Source organism: Struthio camelus, chromosome W, assembly GCF_040807025.1.
Source record: "Struthio camelus isolate bStrCam1 chromosome W, bStrCam1.hap1, whole genome shotgun sequence".
Classification (NCBI taxonomy): Eukaryota; Metazoa; Chordata; class Aves; order Struthioniformes; family Struthionidae; genus Struthio; species Struthio camelus.
The window spans coordinates 6,031,187-6,048,082 of record NC_090981.1 but is presented as its reverse complement, the minus strand read 5'-3'; the positions used below and the strand labels follow the sequence as shown (position 1 = coordinate 6,048,082).

The following is a 16,896-nucleotide window of genomic DNA, read 5'->3' as shown; positions in this document are numbered from 1 at the left end:
CTTATATAGGGAACCTGAAGTAGACCTCAAAGCCTTCTTTCTCATTTCCCCATGCCATTTGTAGGGAAGTGTATTTTCAAGAAGAAAACATAAATGAGGGAAATGTTTCTAAGAAAAAGGATACTGGAATTTGAAATTCTAATACACACCATGCATGGACTTCTCATCCTTCCAAAAAGTGTCAAAATAAAAACCTCAGACACATTGAAGCTTCACAGCATGCTGTGGCAAGTCTTTTATTTTGTTCACCTGATTAGTGCAACTCAAAGTAATTAAACAAAATTGACAAAAAAAAAATCTCAAAACAGTCATAGAACAATGACTTCTCAAATAGGAATGCAATTCACCTCTACTGCAACTCCACTGACTTGCAGTGAGGTTCCATGAGGAAAGGAACAGTCCATCACTATTATTAAAGCTTCACCACTGTACTGGTGTTACATAAAAAGCAAAGACAGACACAATCCTGTCCCAAAGAGCTTACAGTCTGAAACCAGTTGCAGTAATTTCCAACATTATGGTACTAGCAGATAGTCTCTACGTAAGTTAAAATAGCAGGGTAATGTCAAAATATTATCATTGGTAGTAAATTCACAGGCTGGGAAGGAAGGATAACTCAATAAGGGTATTACAATAGAAGATCTTCTGAAGATCTTTGATACACTGGGGTAAGGAAGGAACTGAAGTTATACAAAGTCTGGAGCAAGCCATGAGGATAAAATGAGAAAGTTGGACCTGAAGTGTGATGTAGTGCAAGGAAAAGGAAGAGAAGTCAAGATTTACATTGGCTGGAGTTAGGCAGAGCCCCACATACAAAGGCGACAAAAATGAATCAACGAAGAGGCAAAGAATACTGTGGAACAATTAGAAGAGAAGATAGACATTTAAGGAGCACCAGACAAGAAAGTTGGTGGCACTTTGGACTAAGAAGTCAGTGCAGAGAAAGTCACAGGTCCATTGAATAGAACATAGCAGTGCAGTTTGATGCAAGGTTAACAAATTAAAATAACAGATAGGAGCATCAAATAGGCACACTCCAAAATAAGAATATAAAACTAATACTAAAGTTTAAAATATAAAATGCATAGAGAAATAATAACTGATTTCACAACAAACTCATGCATTTTAGTTTAAACCTATGAACGGTAACACCAAAAAAGGCCCAATCCTACAGACATTAACTACAATAATAGGTACTACTACATGGGACTGTCATGATACTGTTTCATGCATGGGAGCAAACATCTAAATGCAAAAGCCTGAAGTCAGGAATGTAGATATTAGCTCCTCTGAGAACTGCTTGTGATGTACAGTTGGAATATATCTGATAAACCAACTAAATATCCTTAGAGAACACTTAACTTCAGCTCTAGCCTCGTTGTGCTGTCACATAGTATTTATGAAGCTCTATGGAAGGCTTATGACAAGTTTTGCCTTCTGAAATTTGAGAACACAGTATCTTTAAAGAAGTCATTTGTAACTGTAGAAACAAGAAATAACAGAGGCAAGAGATTTTTCAAATAGTAGGGTAGATTCTTATTCTAGTTGTATCTATATGAACAAAAAGAGTGACTCTAAATTTCAACAAAGCATTACAGCAGCATGTCTAAGGTCAGAATCGGACCCATAGCATCTTTCGATGCTGCTCACAGCTTAACTGCAAATTAAGTGGGCTGCTTTACAAATTTTGGAACCAGCCTTGATTGGCTGAGGATCTTCACCTTCAAATAGAAGCCAAGGTTGTCCAAGTCATTGCAAGATTGGGCCCTCAATCCCACGTAGTTAACTAAAAGAGCTCCAGGAACTAAAAGACAATATAACTTGTGCACTACAGCTGTGCAGTAGCGCAGTCATTTTCGAACCCTTTAGCTTTTATTTCATAAATGTGCAGCATGAGCATTTATGACCGATGCATCTGCATGAAGCTTTTCATGAATGTTGCAAGCTTCTGAACATCTTCTACAGTCACCACATTATATAAAGAGGCACGGATTCCTCCCATGGATCTGAATTGAGAAGAGGAAGGAACAACAACATTTTGTATATGCTAGAAAAGACTTGCATATCATTATCTATTCACAGCTATATGCCCCTACCCCAAAGTGGTAAGGGTCACATTCTATATGAATGAGCAGCAACATTTAGTTCTTCAAGGCAAGCTTTCTATCAAAGTATACTCAGTATTTATTAGGTATTTATAGCTCCAATGATGTAGCCCTGTGACCTCAAAAATCTAATTTTTTTAATCCCACAAACACCACTGTAACAGAGGAAGGAACTCTTGCAGCCACACAGACCAGCTTCGTAGCAGGCACTTTATACAGTAATGAATCTGACCTTAAGAGCCAACTCCTTTAGCATTTGCAGAGAGCCTGATTAATCAAACTGGGGAGGAAAGCAGAATTGGAGAGAGAGCTCTCTGAGCCCCATCATGCCTAAACAGTAGGAAAGCCACCAGCAGGCTCCAATTACAGTTTCTAGGCTGCTATTCCCAGTACTCCCAAACCAATATGAGAGGAAAGGCTTGTCAGGGAGAGAGGTTGGTAAGTTAATAAACAATGCCTGCTGCTGTATCATTGTAATAATATTTAATTCTACACAACAAAAGGATTCATCTTAGTCTAGTACTTACCAATGCCTTTTCAGAGATATCATGTTAAGTTCCACAGCTTTCTCAAGGAATTTCTTTTCTAGGGCTTCATCCCCCTTGATACTGCCAACGCAGAAGGGGATGTTCGTTCTGCTTCAGTTCTTTTTCCTCCATTGGGCACCTGGAAAAATTGCAAAATTATGATTAACCTATTTTGTGCTAAATCAACATTTTTAGCTATATACAATTTCAGGAAGTGAATAATTGCATCTGTTTAGCATTATTCTACTTTAGAGAGATGATTACTTTCTATGAAATAAAGGAACCTTCCTTTTTCAACCAAGTAAATGAATTATGATAAGTGGAAGGCTGGTCACCCCTTCCTGACATAACCCAAAATTGCCACTATGGAATACAGGAGAGGCCTGTAAAGAGTTTAACAAATTCAAAAACTTAAAAGACAGGACAGTCTCCATTGCATTCCCCAGAGTAACTGGGTTTTCCAAAAAAGTAACTGAGGTTTGGTCAAGGTAAACTATAGTACACTTTCACCAAGTCTCAAGCAGGTTCTTCTCTTCATCTTCACAGATTGACACACTTATTTTTATGCAGCTAGTCACAAGTGATACCAAACTTGAGCTTGACCCAGCTAAACAGAGATAAAGCAAGTATAAGAATGTAGCATAAGGAAATAACCATTAAGAGCCTTTAATTAATGATTACAGTCCCCCCTCTACATTAGTAGTATTCAGAATCATGAATATGTCTCAAAGAGAGGAGATATCTCCGGAACAAATTTCGCATCACATGTATGGCCATAACATATATTAGGAACATCATAGCTTCTTAAGCCCTTAGAATTCCCTTTAATCCAAAGTGGAAAATTCAAGATTCCTTTAGAACAAAATTTATCTTTGAATACTTTGTGGAGGAAAGAACAGGGGGGAAAAAAATTAGTATTATTTTTCTTCAGTGCTTCTGGTTATACAAGGGACATATGAGGCTACCAGATTTATCCTTTCCCAAGGCTGTATAGATTCTTGCAGGGATTCATTAGGAATACGTTTTTTCATAAATTGCATGCAAATTCCATGCCTATTATTATTCTATTTGACAAAGAATGGACATCATCCTTTTTGATGTCCTCACTTGTTCTGTTGTACAGATGTCTCCATCATAAAGAAATAATTGATCATATCTGTATATGCAAATTTTACAATTCAGATGCAACCAAGAAAACACTCTTCAAAAAGGCCTACTCCTGTAAGCATTTCCACACTTGAATAATTGCAGCTCTGCTATAGTTTTTACAAGATCCAGTTGCTATTAGGCAACCCAATGTAACTCAGTGCAAGTTGTTAGTGATTAGAAGTTGGAAAGTAACAAACTGTGAATGGTACACAGCGCTGTTGTAGAAAGTCTCCATTCACTGAAAGGCTCATCACACTGCTTACTCAGTGAAGCATGCCACAGGTTAGGTAGCACATCACAGCTGGGCAGGCAGCTTTGGGTAAGTCCTCCTTTCAGTCACAGACACGATAAAAAAATCTGCAGTCTTAACTACATTGCTTAATAAGATGCATACAGCTCAGTTATTAGTGAAATTTGCTTTGCATTCCCAATTACCTATTTACCATCCCATTTGCACTGCATTTAACACTCACAGCCCTACAGACCAGCTTGCCAGAAACAAAGATTTCTTATTTGTCACAAAAATGCTTTTACAAGGCTTGATTTGCTCACTGAGGTTTATGAAAAGCCCTCAGGACTTCACTGGAGTAGGATCACATTCCTGATCATGACAATGCCAAAGGCAAAGACGTTGTTCTCATTAACTAAATGGGTAAACTGAATGTATTAAATATTATGATGGAACTATATCTTCGTCAATTAAGGCTGCAGCCAGCTTTAATTTAAAATCCAAATTTAATTTGCCCTATTATAACATTGACTTGAAAATTAATTAGGTCCCAAAAACTGTCAATTTTATGCTGAAGGTAAAGAAAAATATTTTGGCAGAGTTTCATAGTCATTCACTACTTTTTAAGCTGAGTGAGTATTAACATAATTATTCCAAATTACAACATCGACTTTCAGCTATACGCATTTTGGGTCCCATGAGCTCAAAAATACCTTGTAACCATATGAAAAAACAGAGGGTTAAATCTGCTTTGAAAATCCATCAGGAATAACTGAAGAAAATAAATTGTATGTAAAGAAAATGTTTTATGCTGTGACTACATCTAAGTCTGATCTTACTCCTGCTATTTCAGTATGTGTTTCAGGATTGGGCACAATGAGCTAATAAAGATGCTGCTTGATAAAGAAAAAGCAGAATCTTTTTAAGTATCAAAAGATAGTAGAAAGAATATGATACTGAGAACTGCTCTCTAGAACTTCTTACAAGCTACTTTCTCTGCTTTGGCATGTATTTACCAAGACATTCACCAGGCATACAAAGCAGAGGTTTTAGCATATTTTTTTGTACACACCTTGCCTAGGCTTCTGCATTTTATGAAGTTTAGAATATGCATTTTTAATATGCTTCACAATTGATCTATGCAGGATAACTCCAAATTCTGTTGGAATGAGACTCATCCTTGGATAGTTATCAAATAAATGCTTTGCATAAATAATCCCTCTAGGATTTCTCATTGTATCAAAAAGGCAACTTTAACCGTCTGACTGCAGCATACTTTTGAATATGTGAATATGTTTGGCTGTGCAACAAACACTGAAACCAAGGGGAAAAAAACATAGTCACGGGAGGCCGGGGAGGGGCGGCTGAGCCGACCACAGAGCACCCTCACGCTCTGGTCCCCACAGCGCCCCACGCTGCAAGAAAGGCTCGGGTGGCGGTATAGGTGTCCCTGTCACTTATGACTGGGTTCTCAATTAACGGCCAGAAGCAGATAACAAAGTTTAACGTGTATCACTGGTAACAATGACAATTAAAAGCTAGCGATAACAACAACAGCAGTAGCCACACATTGAACTCCCCGCGCAGCACAGGACAGGAACAACTACGGTCATTACAAGTACAGACGTGGGCTCAAACCGGTGAGGGGAAGGTACCTGGTGGTTACGCCGGAAGGCGGGGGGGAGGGGAGGGGAGGGGAGGGACAAGCAGGCCACGCCCCGGGGGGAGGTGCCGCTTCAAGCCCGAGGGCTCCTCAGCAGGCTGCACCGGGCGCAGTGTGCCGCCGCCGCCGCCGCGCGCGCTCTGAAGGCGAGCAGGCCGCAGCCGAGCCGGCGTGCCGCTTCGGTTACTGCTCCCCGGGGCGGGGCGGACTCACGTGTCCGCCGGTGTTAGTAGCGGTGGGGGGATCCCCAGCTGCCTGACCCGGCGTCCCGGATCAGGGGGCACGGCGGCGCTGGCTGCCCGCAGCCTGCCGGGCCGGAGAGCTTCCCTCGGCGGGGCGGGGCGGGGCGGGGCGGGGCGGCGGGAAGAGAGCCTTGGACAAGGCTGCCTGGCGTCTTGGAGCCTTGAAACAGGCCGCCGAGGCTGCTGCTTCCCCAGCCGCTTCAGTGGCTTCAGCTCTCGGCAGCTGCTTCTTTGCCGCCACCGCCACTTCTTCAGTGAATTCAGCTCTCTTCTGTCCACTGCCACTGCAAAAGCCGCTGCTGGGCTCGCGTGTGCCCCTTTTATCCCTGTCCCGCTTTGGGACCGCAGGCAAGCGACTGGTCAGATTTGTCTAGACCCCTGCTCTTAGTGGTCCGGTTTCGATCCCTAATGATACTGCGGACCAGTTTGCAGATGGCTGTGTAGACTCGCCTTCCTTCTGGAACGTTCTGCCTGACTGACCGGTACGGGCTGCTAGGGCACACGTAGCCCTCCGCCAATGATCTTCGATTGCGGCAGTGGGGGATTCCTGCAGGCTAACCGGGGTCACAGAGAGGACAGGGTGACTGGCACCTCATGCCCATTGTTCAGTAAAACCCATTTTCTGAACTTTTCCCCTAAACCAAACCTTCCATGACAAACTTACTTACACATAGAATCCATTAGATTTGTCTATAATGTCATAAATCATTTGTGATTTGATTGAACTAAGTATCCATAGCTGCAGCCCTGCAATTATTCTTTATCCATTCCAGTACCAATCCCATGATATAGATGCTGTGTAAGAGAAAAAACATTATTCAGTCAGGTTATTGTAAAAGAAACAGAAGAAAAAAATTACAGTCCTGTTTAATGATCCACAAAATATTTCAGCTATAAAATGCTACCTTTGGTTTTAGGGTTTTTATTAAGATTAACCACTCAGAATTTGGACTACATTCCAAATTATGACATATTTAAGCAGTCAGTGTTTTTGGACTCAGATAAAGTAACCTGAAATTCAAATGCTACATAAATACATTGCACCAAACTTAATCACTTGCACCACAGAAGGGCACATCCTGTAGGTTTCCCTCAGCCCTGCACAGCTCCCAAGGACATCCTCAGGCATTTCACTTCAAGGACCGCTAATTCTTTGACCGTACAACTGACTGTCAAGGTCCAAGAAAGAGCCAGAGTTAGCATACACCCTGCACAGCTGCTCTAGTAAAGGTGCTGGGGGTGAATCTCAAATGTATATGCATTAATAATGCCAGAAATCTAATCTCATTTTCATAAGTGTTAAGAGCTCTTTCTCCACATGAAGAGTGATGTTTGGTGAAACAAATAAATATATTACACTTAACTATTCATTACCATTCAAGTTCTGAGCTGAGACCTGGAAGCCTGCTGAATTCACATGGCTATGGACCAAACATTTCAATGCCAGTTACCCAGTGTAATGTAAAAACCCTCAAGGCCTTTTGCTATAAAACTCAGCTTGTTCAAATTCAGGCGTTTCCCACAACTACATCACTTTACATAATAAACTGTTCACAAGTTTTTAATGGCATATTTCCAACAGGTTTGCTTTTATTAATCCTTTCATTACAGATTCAAAAGGAGTGCTCAAAGAACATTACCCTACAAATTTCCATCACAAGGATCTAGCAGGGGGTTGATTTAACTTTGCTACCTTTAATTTCTCAATGGATGCAAACCTTGAATCTTTGAATACTTCAGAAAGACTGCAGAATAACTGAGGTTACAGACTGCCTGTTATAAATAAGCAAAGCACCTTATAGCTTTGAGTTCACAATCTTGCTACATTTACAACAGCAGGCTGTTGACTACTCCAGCCTCTTGACACCTTCCCTTCAGATACTTGTACACGTTGATGAGATCCCCTCTCAGTCTTCTCTTCTCCAGGCTGAACAGGCCCAGCTCTTGCAGTCTTTCTTCATAGGAGAGATGCTCCAGCCCTCTAATCATCTTGGTAGCCCTCCGCTGGACTCTCTCCAGGAGTGCCATGTCTCTCTTGTACTGGGGAGCCCAGCACTGGACACAGGACTCCAGGTGGGGCCTCCCCAGGGCTGAGTAGAGGGGCAGGATCACCTCCCTCGACCTGCTGGCAACACTCTGCCTAATGCACCCCAGGATACCCTTGGCCTTCTTGGCCCCAAGGGCACATTGCTGGCTCATGGTCAACTTGTTGTCCACCAGGACTCCCAGGTCCTTCTCTGCAGAGCTACTTTCCAGCAGGTCAGCCCCCAGCCTGTCCTGGTGCATGGGATTATTCCTGCCTAGGTGCAGGACCCTGCACTTGCCTTGGTTGGACTTCAGGAGGTTCCCCTTCTGAAGTTTCCATCCACTGCTCTCCCCTCAGCTATCCAGCCAGTCATTTCATCATAGAAGGCTATCAGGTTGGTCAAGCGTTATTTCCCCTTTGGTGAATCCATGCTGACTACTCCTGATCACCTTCTTGTCCTCCGCATGCTTAGAGATGGCCTCCAGGAGGAGCTGCTCCATCACCTTTCCAGGGATGGAGGTGAGGCTGACAGGCCTGTAGTTTCCTGGCTCCTCCTTCTTGCCCTTTTTGAAGGCCGGAGTGACAGCACCAGGCACCTCTCCTGTTCACCATGACCTTTCCAAGATGATGGAGAGTGGCCTAGCAATGACATCCACCAGCTCCCTCAGCAGATCTAGAATGGCCAGATACTATTGGTTCAATATCTAAATCTTCCAGTAGCAAAGCGTCATTTCAATAGTTATCAGAGCTTCAGAGCCAGTAACTCTGAAAGAGCAAGCTGTAGTCTGTTCTGCTTTATGTATACATGAAATTGCCAGGTACATGCTGATTTTATAATCTTGACTGCTGGCAAGGATTATGAAGCTAGAAGAACAGAGTTTTATTTTTGGATGCCAGGAAGAGCATGAAGGTGGTAATCAAAACAATATGGAGAGATACACTAGAGAATAAAGCAAAGCAATGACTAAAATGCTATTTTTAGTTTTATGTTCAACAGTTTCATTTCAAAACTCACTGCAGTGAATGACGTAGCTAGAACAAAAAAATGCTCCAAAAATATTTGAAAGAATGCATACTCTTGTAATATTTTGTATTATTAAAATGTGTAATAATATTTACTATTTTCTAGCAAAGAAAATATAGAGAGATCTGGAGGTTCAGAATGCTGAGAACAACCTTGGGGTACATACGTATATATGTATAGTATATATTCAGGCTTCTAACTCTATGTGTGAATAGCTCCCCAGCCGTTCTCACTTTCAGGCAAGGGATCAGCCACCTCCCTAATCTCATCCCTTACACTAGGCCCTATACAGACATTAGACACTTAATGAGAGTGGTTACATTCTGATTACACAGCACTTTCTTTCTACTATCTATAAAATCTACTGTATAGTCTGTTCTGTCCCAAGGCAAGAGAGTAGCTGGAAGGAAAGGGAAGCCCCAAAGTTAATGCAGAGGCAGAAGGCCTGTTGAGATGAACTTTAGTTCTCCTGCTTTGACAGGTGAAAAACAAAACCATGGTCCTTGCAAGGGTCACCAGAGCTTACATCTTACTCTGGGTTTCTTTGCTCAGGAAGAAATTAACCCAAATCTATACCCAGTGTTCAAGAAGCAAGACTAAGGGCCAAATTATCTACTAGTGGTGATGGAAGCAGTATCACTGAATTGACTAGAGTTGTATGCATTTAAGTCAGCAGACAATTAGATCCTGAATCTTCTACAATTGAATTATTACATATAATATGTAATTCTAAAATTATCATGTCCTTTATGGCTCAGTCCTGTTGAACACCATCAAAGCCACGTGACTGTAGTCACATGGCTGAATGCTTTAAGGGTCTTCACAGGAATCATGACTCCAACATATCAATGACTTGAGAGCAAATATACTCATTTCTGAAACTTTTCTCAACCACAGCAGCAGAGAGCAGTGCAGTAGTCTTCTGAATACAGGATATTAAATACTGGGGTAAGTTACCTGTAGCATGGTGGAGTGTTATACAAAGAGCCATTTGTTGCTTGTGTTTTGTAATCCAGTACTACAGGGCATTCTTTCAGTGCAAATCCCAGCAAGTCTTCACGCACTATTACAACAGTAATGCCAGCACAGCCAACGTTCTTCTGAGCACCAGCAAAAATCACACCAAACTTTAATAGAAAGAAGAAAAGAAGGACTTGTTACATGCAGTCACTAATAGATCTTATAACTGCATAATAAGCCAGTATCTTTATACAACAGGCATACAATTAAAATGAACAGCTTGGAGAATATGTTGAAAATAAGCAAGTTGCAGGTCAAAGAGGGCTTAGGAGATATTCCAATTTCAAAGAGACTTCCAGCTATCATAGAATTGTTATCCCATGTATTAACACGTACATATTATCAGAACCATGCATTTTCATTCAGCTGAGGAAGTTCATCTCAACAGATTTCCCAGTAATTTGCCAACTGTTTATTTAGTGGTCACAAATCATTCTCAAGGCAGCCTGTCCCCGTTTCACACTACTTCAAGCAAGTTTATGGAAAATAAATAAATAAATAGAAATATTTACAACTAATCTGGCATTTCAGAAGAGGCATCACATAATCCACCTGTTCAAAGAGAGGCAGATCAGGAAAAGCCAAGGTGAATGCACTAACAATTGCCTCTTCTTTTCCTTCACACAGATAAGAAAGGTCAAATGCTCCGCTTCCCTAGTTCACAAGTCAGTAACATTTCCCAACCATAGCGCACTTTACAAACATAAGTTCTATCTTCTACCTCTAAGAAACTGAGACAGTAATTGTAAGGCATAGGAAGCTTTATGGCTTAAAAGTGGCCATGTCAGAGGCAGGATCAAAAATTCTGATTCAGTGCCCTGCTATAACAATATACACTAGCTACAGACTAAATATGATTTAGAAAATACCTTTGGCAGCTACAGCATCAGTGAAGACAATGCAGTAGACAAATAATCTTGGAGAGCTAATAGCATGAACTATTTCAACATAGTTCAATATGTTTTTGCTGAAAATAAGATAATAGATAACTTTCAGATCTGAAATTTCAGATTTCAATGTTTATATCCATCATCAGATATCCAATTAACAAAATATGATTTCCTTAATGATTTCACTGCTCTGCATCTCCAGCCATTCAGACTCTTACAGGTGCCTTTGTGCCTTGGATATGCATCCAAGTTTGAAAATGCTTTGTGCATTCCTAATGGGAAGCATGCTATATTTCAGATGCATCCTTTCCTTTCTCAACTAAAAATACATATAATCCAAGATACAAATATATATATACATATATATATACATACACATGTATATATACGCACACATTAAAAAAAAGCAGGTTACCTTCCTAAAGATCCAGAAGTACTAATGCATTAGTTATGATTACTTATCTTCTGTGTATTAGAAAAGGGAGCTAATTTAGCTCTCGCCCAGCTTAGCACTAGCGCCTAAAGTAGACGAAGCCTGCAGGCCGCAGGAGTGAGTTGTAAATGAGCTCGAGGGACATTGCTGAGGATGCGACTGCAAACCCAGCTCGAACCAGCCCTCAAGGATACAGCACACAATGGCCAGAGGTAACGGTTAACCTTCGGATAAGAGAAGGCACCGTGAAGCAGGAACACAGCAACTGTCCCGGGACGTAGACGTGAACCAATCCAGAGGAAAGAGACCACCGACTCAGTAAAGAAGATTGGGAGAGACTGTCACTGGCGGGTGGGGAAATGAGACTGTAAGGAGTATAATTGCCCCAGCTCGAGCTGTTACTTTGCTGTACTGTCATTTAAATAAATAATTAATTTTGCTGCTAGATGTACATGAGACTGCTCCTTGGAAACCTAGGGTCAAACTGTTTCCATAACATGTGTCTCTAGTCCTTTGTGCTGCATCACTAAATGCCTGGCTAAGTATCATTTAATGGTTTCCTGATGAGCGGTTAGCATAGGAAGAACTGCAGTATGAAAGAGCATCCTGTGGACATACCTTGGTATACCATGGTAGCATGTATTACAAAAGAAAGGGTAAGCATTCAGCTGAAATACTAAGGTCAAAAGCTCTTATTAAATAATTAAACATCTACATTCTGAAAAATATGCAGAATTTTTTAAAAAGTCTTACTGAGAACACTAATACCAAGTCCTTTGTAGTCTACCAATTCTTTCTGTGCTTCTAGTAACACCTAACAAAAATAAAACCAATAAACAAAATCAGGAGATTTTTTTTACTACCGTGAGTCACTAATGCATCATGCATCTGCCAGCTGCTCCATACTGCAATAACCTGACACTTCTCAAATTAGATTACCAGACACATAAGCACCGATATAATTTTACTGTATCTAGTAACTGAAGGCTTGTCATAAAATGGCATAACTAAATTATGTGCTTTGGGAGAGTCTGTATTTCAAGTTGTTATTTCAACAGTTAAATTTCCAGATTATTTCAGAATGATTTGCAGGAATTGGCTGGAACTTCCCACCTTTTACAGAAGACTTCATAATGTTTGCACACGTACTAACTTTTTCTACCCAAGGATCTTATTTTTTTCCTATGTTCTTTTACTTGACTTGTAGAAATAGGATAACTGAAGCATTGAGGGAAATATCAAAAAGCAACATATGGAATTGTGCACCTTAAACTGACACAATAGAACGAGGCCTGATTTCAGAGAACGAGGTCCTGCACTTTCTAAATATGCACCTTTTTTATGTTATTGAAAGTTAGGAAAAAAACTAAACAAAATTTTGAGACAATCAAAAAGCACAGGTCACTCCAGAAAGCCCTAGCCAGCTGATCTGCTGCTTCAGCCTTTCATTGTTCTTTCTTCTTTCATTGCTGTCACACATCAACAAAGTGGAGCCAGACTCTAACCATTGGATTTGCTGCTTGTGATTTCTGCAAATTCCCAGGTTTGAGGCAGAACATTCGCTGTCCCTCCAAAAGGGAACAGGAGGAGAGGGAGACGCAGTAGAAAACTCTCCAAAATAAAAGTAGCATGCATGCATCGCATGATCTGTCAAGAAAACACATGCTCTGGAATGTTGCAGGAGCAAGCAAACTGCCTTGCTGACAGGGTAGCTGCATGACCTGTCAACTGTAACAGCTGGTCACCAGCAGGCCAATCAGAAAGAGCTGTGCTGCTTTTTATTTTAGAGATGGAGAAATTTTAGCCAGTGTGTTGCACATGCAAGCATATTCATGACAGAGGAGGAAAAAAAAAAATCAAAGGGACCATGCAGACCATTATAAAGGATTTCTTAAACTGCTTGATAAAATCCTATTTTTTAGTAGCATTCTTTATCTGAAAATCTGTACTAAAAAGAAGGCTGATTAAAAAAAAAATGCCTATTTCTCTCATACCAATACATGTGAACAACACTCTTGCAACATGCCTTATAATAGACATGAAGAGCTCTGTCCACCTCCTTACTTCAGTGAGTTGGAGCACTTTATATGCAGCATCAGCCCACAGTCAAACTAAGTGAAACAGTCGAGGTGAAGAGTACTGCATTTGCAAAAAACAGGAGAAAATAGACTAACGATATGGAGTTCAGCTACACTCTCCTCAAACATTAAAGGCAGCCCTCAGTTCTCTCTCTTTTGGAGTCTGATGCTGCAGCAGTTTAAGAGCACTCCTTTCTCAGCCAAGTGCTTTGCAATACAGAAGAACAACGATTTGTAGCATAACCTATAAATGAGCATTTCCAGGAGAAAAAAAAAAAAAGAGAGAAGCTGCTCTACAGCAAATTTGTTTTGTTACAGAAAAAAGGTGTTAAAGAAATAACACAGAAAATAATGAAGAAAACTATGATCCAAGAAGAACAAAAAATTCCCACACAACACAACTCTTGAGTGGAAAGCCAGACACTTAGAATTCAGCACAAACCACCCCCTCTCCATATGCAACTGCATAACCTACGATTGCTGATGCAACTTTCTAAAGGGTTGAGTCTATACTATACTCATTACCATTATTTATATAAAGAATGCTTGTTGAATTATCTTGATTTTGTTTTCTTTTTGGTCAGCTTCATTTGCTGCAGCTACTTGCACATCTGCAAAGGCTTACTTTCCATCCCAAAACTGATACAGCCCCAATGAATGGGTACCCTAGCAGATTTAGTAAAAATTCTAGGGGTACAGTCTTAAAACCACTTGGGGGGGTGCATTCTTAAAAAAGATAAAAATAAAAAAAAATTAAAAATCCACAAATTCATTGGTGCATTCAGTTTTGGAGAAGAGGAAGAAGAGTTTCTGTTCTGGCTGCCCAGTTATTGCTTGTTTGGTTAAATGAATCTTCCCAGACACTCGCTTGGCAGCATGGAGATGGGCACCAGCAGGGAGCCGCACTGGAGGGGCAACACTCATGGCTGCTGCCCCATAACCCAGGCAAAAGCCATCTGCCCCCACCGCACGCTGCCCTGGCCCCTACTCACGGAGCACGACACCTTCACCTGCCACTCCCACCGCTGATAAACCCCTGCTGCCAGCCCACACACGGCTCCCCTCATGCACACCCGTGTGGGGGGGGTGGTGCTGCCAGCCTCTCTGCCTATTGACCGCACCAGCAGCGTCCTGACCACCAATTGGCAGAGCGACCACGAGACGAGACGGCAGCATGATGGAGCTAGCGGTGCATGGATTGACATGTGTGCACGCCCCTGCTTTGCATAATGGTCCAGCTGCCCCCAACACGTCTAAAATGGGGTTTTATGCCTCTGAAAAGTGATGGGCTCTGGGGACACCTGCCCTCAGTGCTACACCCACCTCTGCAATGGCAGAAGTATCCACATCGTGCGCTATTTATTTTCACAAACAGCCCATAGCAGGGGCCTTACTGTTTGTACTTTATAGGAAGGAACAAAAAACCATTCACGGAAGGTAGAGAAGATCTGGGAGTTGAGATCTGCTATATCTACCCTCATTACTACACCATTCTTCCCACAACTACCTTGGTATAAGGCCATTGAAAACGTGGAGTTAATACAGTTAAACTGGAGTAATTGAAGAAAAACCTTTAGCTCATCCTATTTCTTCTCATCACTTCACAGTAAGAGAAATATTGCTGTACAATTAATTTTAAAGGAAGTAGCATTACATCAATTTTGACAAAACAATCCCTTAAGTATGGTTGAAACCAGATGGTCTCGCTGGAAGCCCATAACTTACAAATACCTTGGATGAAACTCTCAGTTCTCACGTGCAGTTGCATGACGCAGAGCTCCTGAACACCTTACCCTGTCCAGCCTTCCCCCTAAACCTGACGCTACCAAGCCTGTGCATGTTTACCAAGTTTTCCAGCAACAAAAATCTGGATACAAAATGTCATTAAAACATTTTTTTTTTTTTTTTAGAAATTAAAGCATTGCTATCCATTATTTTATGAATGCCAAGATTTATATAAGAGATCATTTTTTCATTACATATTATTCCACTGAAGAAACACTGACCACTTGCACTTATTTTCCTGCCAAGACAGTTCAAACCTAGAACTGCAAAAGGAATTAAAATACCAAATCAGTCTGTGCTCTGTAAATCTAATATCTTGATTTCAAGACACTTCACAGCAGAATGTAAGAAGTGAACTGTGCTAATTAATAGATTTTCATCCTACACAAGTTTTTTTGAACAAAATTTTAACAGAGATAGTGATTTTAAAGAAAAGCATATCTTCTTTTCAGTAATGGATATAGCTTAAGAAAAACCTCACCAAACTCTCACTTTCAGACACCAGAACCCTCCTTAGCTCCAATAGATATAGCAAACTTTAAGCACACTACAGACTCTGTACTTTTTCCCTTTTAAAACATCAGGGCTTTTTAAAAGTACATCTTAGACCACCAGAACAACTACACTACTTTTAATTGTTAAAATTAGTTCTGACTAAATAGAACCATCAACTGCAACGCTCAATAACAACATCAATGTGACTACAATAATAATCACTTTACTAGGGTCTCAGATAGAAACAGGTTTAAGAGATATGGGCTCTTTATATGGGCTTTTCCCATAATTAAACTCAGACTGCCTGTGTCTGTCTGGAGAGTCAGCCTTGAACTACAAGCTGCTGGGGGAAATGTATCCTAGGTGAGAAGGGGCAATCAAAGCAGTCAAGTAATTTAGGTTGGGGGTTCAGGTCAGTAACTTTGCCCATTACTAGAGGAAGCGCTTTAACATTCAAGCTAGATCAGTCTTGAAGCCGAACTGCTTGGTGCAAACTACAAAATAAATTACAACCTATAACTTTGGAATTAAATGTGTTATTCAGTCTTCTGGCACAAAGAGTTGGAACACAAGAATAGAAACTAGGCAAGCTGATGCAGGTATCTGCTCAGAGCACAAGTAGTAAATATCGGGTATTGAAGTTTTCCCCCTTGAGGAGGAAGTCCCTAAGCAGAAGGGTCAAAAAAAAAAAAAAAAAAAAAACAAACAGTAGCTCCCATGAGATCAGAGGAGGACTTTGCTGGGAGACTTGCCATCCAAAGCTTCAGAAAGTCGATTTCATATTGTGCATTGATGTGGAGTAAATAAAATTGATAAAGATGTATATACCAGAAAGTTATCTAAACACAAAATAGACATATGAAAGGGATTAGTCTGTTTTTGCAATTGGAGAGGGGAATGAAGAGGAATACTAACAGTCTTATCAGCTTGTTTATATTGAATTAAGATACTTCAACTCTCCTATTGTAATATTTGCTATCAGCAATTATAATTTAGTATTTTCATTATATCAAAACAGTTTATATTCATACATAGACATCCTTATAAAAACCAAAGCTTTCAAGACCATAACAGGGATGCTTCTGGCTTCCAGCATTTAACAGTGCTGCAAATGCCTGCAGAAAATTTGAATTTGCAGAATTTACACAAACTTAAAACCAGTGAGAGCTGTATTGATGATGATGCAAGCTGGCAAAAACAACAAAAAATACTTCAGAGCAAGTGTAATAT

At 40.7% G+C, this 16,896-nt stretch overlaps 1 protein-coding gene across 1 annotated transcript; it reads right to left on the bottom strand.

Annotated features, from left to right (window-relative positions):
- Positions 1-219: 219 nt before the first annotated feature.
- LOC104148020 (phosphoserine aminotransferase-like) lies at positions 220-11,947 on the bottom strand. The gene is given in 7 exon segments (XM_068925883.1): positions 220-2,006; positions 2,633-2,745; positions 2,747-2,771; positions 6,584-6,646; positions 6,648-6,710; positions 9,923-10,092; positions 11,927-11,947. Coding segments are annotated over 7 exon segments (561 nt in total). The 3' UTR covers positions 220-1,900.
- Between the last annotated feature and the right edge of the window lie 4,949 nt (positions 11,948-16,896).